The sequence below is a fragment of the Condylostylus longicornis genome, unplaced genomic scaffold (genome assembly GCF_029603195.1).
Source record: "Condylostylus longicornis isolate FDR11 unplaced genomic scaffold, ASM2960319v2 ptg000144l, whole genome shotgun sequence".
In the NCBI taxonomy this organism is placed as follows: Eukaryota; Metazoa; Arthropoda; class Insecta; order Diptera; family Dolichopodidae; genus Condylostylus; species Condylostylus longicornis.
This window is the reverse complement of record NW_026578112.1, coordinates 540,592-553,025: the sequence shown is the minus strand read 5'-3', so window position 1 is coordinate 553,025 and position 12,434 is coordinate 540,592. Positions and strand designations below refer to the sequence as shown.

At 21.7% G+C, this 12,434-nt stretch overlaps 1 protein-coding gene across 5 annotated transcripts in view; it reads right to left on the bottom strand.

The window, feature by feature from the left end:
• Positions 1–1,806: 1,806 nt before the first annotated feature.
• LOC129615676 (mucin-2-like) overlaps positions 1,807–12,434 on the bottom strand; it is a 75,166-nt gene continuing 64,538 nt past the window's right edge. For 2 of the 5 annotated variants that reach the window (XM_055531003.1, XM_055531002.1), the window contains exons 3-4: positions 4,145–5,099; positions 1,815–2,260 (exon numbers count right to left, since the gene is read on the bottom strand). In XM_055531003.1, coding sequence (XP_055386978.1) covers positions 1,849–2,256 — 408 coding nt within the window. In that variant the 5' untranslated portion in view covers positions 2,257–2,260; positions 4,145–5,099 and the 3' untranslated portion in view covers positions 1,815–1,848. Of the gene's footprint in view, positions 2,261–4,035; positions 5,100–12,434 lie in introns of all 5 variants that reach the window. The other 3 variants (XM_055531004.1, XM_055531005.1, XM_055531006.1) reach the window with 3 other exon arrangements.

The window sequence follows — 12,434 nt, the reverse complement described above, 5'->3', positions numbered from 1 at the left end:
TAACTTTTTTGTTTTCGACCGACTTAAAATAAATAAAATTTTAAGAAAAAAAATTTTCAAACATAATACGAAAGAAAATTTTTTTTAAAAATTGTTTACAATCGAAATTAAAATCGAAATAAATTTTTATTATTTTTATTTTTCAGTTGAAATTTCATACATAGTTTTCCAAATTTTTTTAATGAACTTCGTATACACGTAAATATTTACACAAAATTTTATTATTCAAAATTTTATGAAGTATATACAAGATATATAGATAATCGCATTCATATTTTGGTAAGTCAAATTTTCTCAAAATAAACCAAATACTTACAAAGACTAAGTTTTCATTAATTTCGTTTAGCAGTACAAAATAGTTTTAATGATTATGAAATTTTAATTTTAGACGTTAATAAAAATTGAAGCTAATGAGCTCGCAAACGGTTTTCACAGTACGTTAATTGTTCACCATATTATTGATGAGTGTATAAATTATCTGATGCAGAGCGACAATCGAGTTTCACAAGGCGCAGCAATAATAAAACTAAATAATTGTGGTGATTAGGAATTAGGAGGTCAGACAGGTCACTCAGAGCCATTCTAAACTTAAACAATCAATTAATTGTCGTACAATACTCAATGATTTAGAATCGTATAATACCGTCAACAATATTTTACTAATTTTAGTTTAATTAAACTTAAGAACAACAAAATTTTTATAAAATAGAAATTTGAAATATTTTTAACAAAAAATACTTACGATTTTTTATGAATAATGAAAAAATATTCTAAAAAATTTTAAATAAAATTAAATTGAATTTTAAAAAAATTTTAATTAACAATTTTGAAAACAAAATAACAATTTATAATCTGGAAATTTAAATTTTGTAACAAGAACACTGACTATTGGAATTTTAAAATTTCAAAATTGACTTACTAAAATAAAGAATTTATAAAATTTCATTTTTCAACTCATAGTTTAAAAATTAAAAAATTTCATTTAATACAAACATATTTACCCTACATATTAAAAAATTTCGCTGCTAAAAATACTATGCAGCTTAAAAAATAACACCTAAATATAAAAAAAAAACAAGTTAATAGCAATTAATTTTCGAAAAAATTCTTTTCTACAGAATTGTATTTAAAAATTAAATTTTCCATTTTTATTCGAAAAATTAAAGAATGTGCAATGTGTTTAAATTGTTTTAGGTGCTCCATTTTGATTTTTTAAAATATTTCTTCTACCACATTTAAAAATTATTCCTGTAAATTATTATTAAAAAAAATTGGTCATCTAAATTTTATTTTGCTTTAGCATTATTGGTTTGTAATTGGCAATATAGTTGGCTGCAATTTCAATTTTGTCCAATAATATAAGAAAAACTTTCCATTGACAATAAGTGCATTTTTTTTTTTTAGCAGAATAGAAAAAGAAAAACCATTCTGCATAATTGGTGTTGTTGATTTTTTAATTATAAAAAAACTCTACACTCTTACGAATTAATTAAAAAAATTATTTAACAAATTTTAACGTTACCAATAACATAAAAATAAAAGGAGAAATCCAATGATATTACAAATTTCATAACGTGTTCAACTTTACACAAAAATTATAAAGTGGTGAAAAACAAACAAATTTCAATAAAAATAAAAAATTTTCATTTAAAAGAAAAAAAAATTTTAAAACATTCCCAACTCTTTTTTGAGTTTTTTTTTATATACCATTTTTATAATTTTTTTTTTTTTTTTTGGAATAAAAAACTATCTAATCCTGTTATATAAACTACGTTTAATAAACATAAACATGTTTCTTTATTTTTTATGAATTTTTTGTTTTTAAATTTCTTTTATTTTTTTTTGTACTCACTGCCATGTAAAACTTCCAGTTATTCCATCTTTTAAACGATCTCGCAAAGATCTTTGTCGACTTGGTCCCGTTCCAGTTGTAAATGATGGTATTGTTGGGCTACCACCACTACCACCACTAATACCACCACTTCCAAATGCTGAAGCTGGTGAATGTGGTGGTGGTGTTATAGCTGATATCGATGATTGTGATGATGATAATGTACTTGTCGATCTAATTGGTGATCTTGATTTTGTTCTTGATACTGTTGTTGTTGATGTTGTTGATTTTGGTGATGTTGTTAATGGTAATGATTTATTTTGATCATCATCATTTTCATATATTGGTGATACAACATCAGATGTGCCAATTATATTATTTGATGATTTTTTAACACTATGCCGTGGTGAAGTGTCACGAGACATTTCACTAATAATGGATTTTCAAATTTTGATTTCAAATTATTTTTTTAAAATTTTTGAGTAATTTTGATTTTAATGAATTTTAATTTTTTTTTTTTTTTGTTTTTTAAATTAAAATAAATAAATTTATGTAAAATTAAATATATTAAATTTTAATATTAAAAATTATATTTGTTAAGAAGAAAACCATAAAAAAAAAAACTAAACACAATAAAAAATAACTGATTTAGTTGAATTATCTATTTAAATGTGTTGAAAATATAAAGTGTGGTGAGTATATTCAAATCTATCATATTATTAGACTGTAAAAGAGTTAATTGATCACAATGCATTATTTATAAGTGAAATAAAATTATTTCATGTATTTATATAAATATAAATAAGAACTTTATATAAATTAAATGTATATAATTTATTTATGTACCTAAGATATGTAATGTTTATGTAATATGTATGGATATATATAGTTAAAACGACCACTCAAAGCATAATATTATACATATATAAAATATTTAGATTTTTCTTATATATTAATTTTTTTATTTATAAATAATATATGAGAATTATATAATATATATAAGAAAATAATAGAAATAGCTTTAGAAAGAAATACGAATGTTTTATTTTGCTTTTGATATATATTAAATAATATATGTATATTTTAATATGTAATTTTAATTTATATAAAAAAGTTATTTAGGAAATAAGGTTTATATAGATTTTTATGATTATTGTACTTATATATAAGTATATATGTTTTTACATATATATAGAAGAGAACATAATAATAATGGTAACATTAAAAGCGAGATTATAGTATTTATATATATATATATATGGAATAATAAGTAATTTAAGCAATATAAATGAAAAAAAAATTATTAAGAAAAAAACCAAAAATCACTCAAACATATTCAAAATATTTTCAAAAAAAAATTATATAGAAAATATAAATTTCAGTATAGAGTAAATGTAACCATTGTGAATTGAATTAAAATATTTTAAAAGTTTTAAATTCAATACTATTTGTAGTTAAGATAAAAATAACCTCTTATAGGGTTTAAACTTTTGATTTATTTTTTTTATATTTTTTGTAAGAAAATTTCTATTTTAACATTGAGGCTTTATACATATTATATACATAATAAATTAAATATGAAAATTAATTATTTTGGTTTTGTTTCATCACATTCAGAGGGTCTATGAATTTAAGAAATATATTATATAATATTACTGAAACTTGTACATTGTGGTCAATCATAAATAAGAAGAAAATCATTTTACTGCTTTTTTATTTTCATAATAATTTTTTCAAAAACAAAATGTATTGCATATTTATAGGCGTTATGCATTAAAATATATTCAAAATAATTTAATTAATATTAATGTTAAAATTTTATTATATTATAAATTTTGTAATTATTGTTAATCAGTTCACAATGCATAAAAAAAAAATTTATGTAGCAAAATATTATAATTTAAGAAAAAATTAATTAAATATTATAAAAAAAAAGAAACTATATTATAAATGATATATATATGTATAAAAGAGAAAATATATCTATATATTGAACAAAATAATAAAAAAATTAGAAAATATTTATAATATGTTTATAATGTTGGACAATGAAAGCATTTATATTTATATTTATTATATATACCAATAACTGTTATATAACTAATATAATAATTCATGTATAATATAAAATATATATATATATAATATAATATTTTGTTTTGAAAACAAAAATTTAAAAAAAAAAATATATAAAAATTTAATACCCATCTAATATTTATATGTATATAAAATATATAGTAAGTATATATTTGTTAAAAAATTATTAAAGAAAAAAAAATCAAAATAATAAAATAAAATAAATTTAACACGCACATATTTGACAAGTTGTTTTTGAGGTTATTTTGTTGACATATACAATTTATATAATATGACGTTTATTCAATATGTTAAAATATGTAGTTCTGTAGTTTTTATATATATTATTCAGATATATTTATATATATATGCAAGTATATAATAAATATTGGTATATATATATATAGTTTGTTACTTCTTTTCTTAATGTTGTTTTGTTTGTTTATTTATTAATTTTTTTTTGTTGTGGTTTTATTCGTAAAAACTTTAAATAAACTGTATTTAGTGTTTATATATACATTATATAAGTATATATATATATATATGTTTGATATATATGTATATATATATATTTATGTATTTTATATAACTGTTGTAATTAGGATATTTTGTTTTTAATATATTATATATTTATATATAATTGTTGTAATGACAGTAAGCGACCTCTTTAGTATATTTTTGAATATAATTATATTGAATTAATATAAAAATAAATGTGAAATTTTTTTTTAATATTTTATTGTTATTGTTGTTCTTATTGTTGTAATTGTTTTTTCATTATTTTTTTTTGTATTATTTTATATAAATTGTATAATTAAATATAAATTAATTAAATATTATTATCATTTGTTTTTATTTTTTCTTTTATTTTGTTTTTCGTTTTTTTTGTTATTGTTGTATATATATTAGGGTTATTATATAAGTATTTGAAAAAATGCTTTAATTATTTTATATTGGCATTTAAAATAATAAATTATATTATGTAATATTATGATGACATTGCTCTACGCATATATGCAACATAGCTAACAAATATATTTATATAATATATGTAATTATTTTATATATTATTTCAATGATTAGAATATTTTGTAAATATTTAATATAAATTATAATTAATTTTTTTCAATTATAAATTTTTTATTGTAAATTGATTGAAGAGTATATCATAGAAGAGTTGAATTCAACGAACCTGAAAATATACGAAAAAACAAAAATATTAAATAATATTTTTTTCATTATTAAAATAATTTTTAAAATATTTCATTTATTTTTATTAATTAAGAAATTTTTAATAACAATGATATTAAAATTTGTTGATTTAAGAATTTTTGTGCTGCTATTTAGTAACATATATTATAAGCTATTTTGTCATACTGCCTGCGTTCCTTTAATTGAAAAAGCATATTTGGAATATAACGTATAAGCGTAGTTGGTAAATTAAGCGGTAATTTTTGTATTTCTATTCCTGTCACCTGCAGTTTTACATAGCTTGCTATTTTTGGGCGAAGAAAGACGTAGTTGTGAATTGTAACACGAATGTTTACATTATGTTTGCATGCGATCTACCGGCCGATTCCAAAGTATACTTAATAAAATATACCCTGTCAATTATTTTATTGAAAATAGATTTTCAATTGACAAAAGTCGAAATAAAGGGAAGTTGTTTACATTATGAACATTCAAATGTACCCTAACACTAATATCAAATTATTAATGCTACATACTTAATTAAGAGAGTGAGGTGGTAATTCTCGTACCTTATCTAGTGGTATGATATGTTGATTTCAAAAATGTTTTATTTATACATTTCTATACAGGTTTGTATGTTACATAATAATACATAATAATATTTTTTAATGCGATTTAATTGTAAAATAATGGTTTTTTGTTGTGTTGAAGTAATAATAGTGATGACAACACTCCAAACAAAACTGTATCCTGTGTTTCACCACTTACCACATCATATATGTGTTAACCCGATCCCATTGTATTTAATATAATGTACACTATAAAAACTTTAAAATGATTATAATTTATCAATTTTATTACACAAAACTCTGAATATTTTTCAACTCAGACGAATATTGTTAAATTCGCATCAAATACTTGTGACACATTTATGCCAAAAATAAAAATATAATATTGAATTTTTAATTAAAAAAGAAAATAAACTCACAATTGCACATGTGTTAACTTCGTTATTATTATATTCATTTTTAAAAAAAAAAATATGCTAAATCTGAAAATTAATATTTAGCCTAATTATATGCAAAATTTCATTAAATTTTCTCAATTTGCTATTGTATATGAAAATCATAGAAATTTTCTTATTTAAATATTTCAGTTTATGTTTTAAATGAATAAACAAGTAGAAAAAATTAGTTCACAAAAGAATGAAAAAACATTCACAATAGAGGATGATTTTCATATTTCCGTATAATATCCTAAAATTTTAAAAGCTAATAAAAAAGAACAAAAGAATACTGTTATAATAAAATTTAACTTTTCTCCATAATATTTTTCAAGTTTTTCTCTTAATTTTGATTACATATTTTTCTCTTAAATTTTTCTTTTTCCTATTTTGTCTTGTCTTTTATTAGTTTTGAAATCAAAATTAGGTTTTTGGTTTTTATTTTTTAATATTTTTGTTTTATAAATAAAAGAAATACTTTCACTGTAATTTTTGTTTTTCTTTTTTGTTTTTTTTTATAATTTAGAACACAAATTTCATTTACATTTTAACTTCTTGTATATATTTACATAAATATTGTGTATTTGAATAAATACTATAAGCCAGTATGTTGCATACTAACTATAATATATATATAGGTATAGAAATAAAGTAATAAAAATTGAATTGTTCCAACAACTATAAGCCAAAAGGATTTTTGTGCTAAAGAAATACCATTTTTGCTTAATGAATTTCTTTGAACTACATTTAATTCGAAAGTATTATAGGAGTTGTTTTCGCCCTATAAGTTACATAATGATTCGAAAAATTGTTAGCTCTTTAAGAATTCTGGAAAATTATATGAAATATTACCCTAAACATGTGAAATTTTTAAATCTATTATTAAGCAAGCTCAATCGATTCTGCAAATTCCATACACATTTCAATTGATATTAAGAAAACAATATTATAAAAAAAGCTTATCAAAAAAAATATCATGCTCTTGTATATTTCTGACGTTATGCAATCAAAATTTCACTTATATTGAGAGTAGTAACGATTTATTTTATGTACATAAACTGTTAGTCACAATCGTTACGTATATAGTTAATAAAAAATGAAATGAATATGCATGCACACTATGTACATGTAAAAATATATTTAAATATACATTTATTTGAAAAAAAAATATGCAATATAGCATATTGTGATCAACCTAAATGGCAAAATAGAAAAATATGAAAGTCACGTTCATAAGACTTCACATAAATAAAATTGCAAAATATGTATACAAAAATTGAATTATTGAAATGCAAAAAAAAAAACAAAGAGAATGAAGAATATTTTGAATGAGCAACTATAAAGACAATACAAACATTAAGACGGCACGCAAACAAAACTGGAAATATAAAAGAAGTAAATAATTCCGTTCATGCATTCATAAAATATCATAAAAGGATCTTATGAAATTAAGAACAAATACATATATAAATATAGTTGCTATATGAATGTGTATTATAGTAAAATATATAACAGTAATAGCCCGGAAAATATTTAAATGAAAATTAAATAGTACAGAACAGTCTTATTTCTAGAATCAAAGTGATATTTAATTTCCATAGGTTCAACACTATTTTAAACATTAATTTGGAAATTTTTTGAAAAAAATTCAAGTATCAGTTTCAAGGTTGTTCCGAGTTTTCTAAAATTCAGAAATTTACATAGAATGTGAATAAACTGCACTGAGATTGAAATTCCATATTGACAAAACCTTGCAGTATACTATGCAACAAACAAAGGTACGTAACATAAAATATTTAAAACTTCTCGTAAATCAGCACAAGAAAAATATAATTTTATTGTAAATTTACTGTAGATTCATATTTGAAATTTATCCTTCCATTTAAAAAGCAAAAATAATTTTAAATACAAAATAAAGACAAAAGGGAAAATAGTAAATCCTTAAAAAATTTCATTCTTTCTATTCATTATTTTGTTTATTTCTTTTTGTTTTCGACAACAGCATATTTGAAAATTTTTTTTTTCCTTTTCTAACTATACATTCTTATACATATATATAAAATAATATGATAGAATTGTTACCCGCTGATTTAAGAAAACAAAAGTAAAATAAAATCTAATGCATACATACATAAATATATAGGTTCTATTTACGTAACCAACATTTATATTGTATAATACTATTATAATAACGACAACAATAATCATAACAGCAAAACCATAAGACGCATTCGATGTTATTTAGGACTCATTTTCATTATTATGACAAAACCAAAAAAAAAAATGGTATATAAAAATTATGGTAACATAAACGTAACAAAAATATCATTTTGATTGAATTTACTTAAATTTAATAAGTATAGCTATATACACTTTGGAACGTCTACACTCAGAGAGTACATTCAATGAAGTATCCAGCGATTTGGAAGAAATACGCAAATGATATCACATTAATAGCACGCAGCAACAAAGATTTAAAAATTTTATTAGTGAATGCTAGTTAGTTAACCATGACAGTAAACAGTTCGGTTTTCATATTAACATTGATAAAACTAAATATATATGGTTGTATAAGCAGAAAAAATATTTTGAACCAGACTTTCTACAGACAATAAAACACTAGAAACGGTAACTAAATGTAAACACCTTAAATGCTGATTTAATGAAAATTGAGATTCTTCGGATGAGATAAGATGTAGAATTGAAGTTGTCAGAGCAATGTTCTTTAAATACAAAAATGTTCTTACAAATCATGATCTCAATATGGCACTGAAAGTCAAATTCGAAAAATGTTACATATGGTCAGTATTATTGTATGAGAAGATGAATTGAATCAGAGCTTTTAAATCGCAGAATGGCTGTATCGCAGAATTTTGAAAATTATTTAGATAAACAGGGTTTCAAACGCCAAAGTGCTGAGAATCTATATATTTTACTACAAAATTTAGAACAATTACAATTAATAAAATAAGTTTAAACTGATCTACCAATCTTGCAAAATTATACAAAAAACTTATTGAGAAAAAAACAAACTCAAGTTTTCTATTCAATTTTAATAGAATAGTACAATACAATTCAACTCTGTTTAAAATAGTCGTAAAATATTGAGATTTTAAATGAAAAAATTTTAAAATAAAATTTTTTTGTTTTCTTATCAAACTTTTTACTTTTAATATTATGTATTAAAAGAAAACTTAATTATGTATGTATGTTTGTATGTATATAGAGGAGAAGTAAAAAGTTCGGAAATAATTTTTCTTTTGTAAAATTAAAAATTGTTCGCCTAAACTTATGCAATATTATTTAAATATCCATACCATTCATACATGTTAAAGAATATTGCTGCAATACAATTATTTATTTTACTTCTTTTCTATTCTAAAGTAAAATTTTTTAATTTAACAAATTTATTGAGAGGAATTGAAAAAATGGAGAGAAATAGAGAATAGAGAGAATAGAGAATTTAAATTTAATAAAATATTTTTTTGAAATCTCATAGCCGATTTCGTAAAAAATAATTTGAAAAAACTTTACTGTATAACAAAAATTTTGAGAACCCCAATAGCTACATAAAACTTAATACAAAAAATAAATACAATAAATTAAACCCCAAAAAAAAGTAATTATGAGGTTACGCACATTTTCGTATACATGAATGCAGTGTCATTGATTACTGATTTGTTAAACGCATACAAATATGCAATCACTTTAATTTCTTGTATAAGAAAATTTGTAGAGGGAGAGGTGAGAGAAAAAGAGAGAAAGAGTTTTAATTTGAGTTTCTCTTGTTTTATTAATTTTTAAAAACACGTAACTATCTCACTATGTATATTGTATATTATTCATAATTTAAAATAATTGTTGCTTTATTCACATTATAGTACTGTAATAATATGAAATTCTGCCTCATACATAGAGATATAAGATAAATTCTGACATTATACACAATCATTTCTTGAACCAATATAATAAATAATATCTAGATACATAATAATATGCCTATTATATATAATCATTAACATTATAATATATTTTTACAAATTATAACATAAGCTTGTAAATTTATGTCCGATGTACACAGATTTGTTCCTACATACATCTACGCATTTAGTACTTTATACAATAATGTACGTATTATGTATATTTGTATAAAATTTAAACATTTCTTACTTCTGTCAACTTGTTCGTATTTCGTAACTCATATAAGTACCTCATTTCCGGAAAAAAAAAATTTTTTTTCCTTACATCCGTTTTGTACGTATTTTTTTTTTTACGTTTTACAATTTCCATTTTCCGATTTTTTTTTTGTCATTTTTTCTATTTTTTTTTATTTATAACTTGTATAATTTTATTTATAACTATAATAAATATATGTATATCTACATACAATACGTATATTTGTATGAATGAGTCGAAACGATTTTTTTTTTTTTCGGAAAAATAAAGAGGACAAGTGAAGATAAAATGTACACAGAAACACAATAAATAGGAATTTTTTTTTTTCTGTTCCTCTAAATAAAATACGCAATAACATAAATTTTTTGTTGTTTCATCTTTATTTTTTTATTTATTTTTAAATAAGGAAAAGAAAAAATTTTCAAATTTTGTAAAAATCTTTGGAAAACATTGTTTAACTTAAAAGGACTTCCATCTGGGGAAATGGTATTTATCTCCCAACTCTTAAAAATACAAAATTTTGGGTCTTATCTGCTTTTAAAGAAAATTTTATGAAATAAGAGAAAATAAAGAGTAGCCAAGATGGTTTTCGCAATATCAAAACAGAAAAGAATTGAATTTTCAAGCTAAATTAATCTACCTAATCTACCTGTAATTATTTATCTACCTGTTGTACTAATCTACCAGTAATCTATGATTGTGCAAATCATATTTCAGATTTGTTATCATATATTGAAATTGTAAATAAGAGTGACTCCGAAAATAACGAAATGATATTTTGTATATGGAAGACCGAAACTTTATTATTTCACATAAAAAATATCATAATTATTTCACCTAAGTATTGCTGAATCTCATATTACTTTGAAATATATAAAAAATAACAAATACTGTACAAAGATTACTTCCTTAGTTCCATCAATTTGAATATTTTTTTTTTTTTTTTTTAGCAAACAAAAGGAATGAAATCCTTAAACACAATATGGTAACTAATGACGATCCAAGGTTGCCGATTTATGATTTTATATATTTGTACATATGTATGTATGTCATCATTCATTATTCATTTACGGTCCGTATATCGTTAACAAAAGTTATTTGAAATTTATTTCAAATTGACAACAAAGAGTGCACAAAGAAACAGTGAAAAAAAAAGGAAAAAAAAAAATAACAAAAATAAATTTTAGTAAAGCAATAACAAAGTAGTACAATAAAACGTAAGGACAAAAACAAGAATATCCTTTTTCTAAATTTAGTTTTCTGTTTTTCTAGTATCTCAGATCGTTTATATAACAAGGAAAACTAAACGGGGGGAAATAAAGAGAAAAACAAAAGAATTTTCCCCAATTTTTGAGAGGCTGTTTTTCTTCTTTTTTTATTTCTTCTTTTTTTCTTCTTCTTCTATTACTTTAATCCATCCACCGTTTTGTAAAAATAAAATTATCAGTGTATTTGTGAATTTCATTTAATAGACGTACAAAGTTTATTTTAAAGAAAAGAGAAACCTAAAAGTAGAGAAGAAAGAAAGAGAAAAAGAGAGGAGAAAAAAATTAGTAATGTCAAAATGAAACTGTATTTGTTGTGATTATTACGTTAATGGAAATTTTCTTTCATTTTTTTTTTCTGTTCATTTTGTGCAATAAGAATACTAAAATTTCAAAGATGAGTTTAAATTTTTTTCCACGATTTTTTTTTTCTACTAATTTCAGTGTAAATTTCAAATTTAAATTTGTTTTCTTTTTTTTAATTTTATTTTAATCTCCTTGTGTTCATTTTTTATAGATTCTTTGCTTCGAAGTCCTGTTTATTAGAAAAATGCTCAAAATTATATGGAAACTATGATTTTAAAATACGAAACTATACCTTGGAATTTTTGACAATTTAAAATGTAGTTTAGTTTAGGTGAAGTTGTCCCGGTCCACTGAAGGGGACAAATAGCCAACTTAGACCCTTTGTGGTACCGCCAGATCACTTCTTCTCCGCCTCTCGTTTGAATTCCTCAAAAACCGGCTGAAACCTGTAACGTTTATATTTGCTAAGTTCGTACCACGCCCGAAGAAGAAAGTCCTAAGAAATCTCTGGTTCAATTCGACGACTAAATTATAAGTTGCATATTTCGATGGCTCAATTACTACCCTGAATAAAAACCCTTGATTT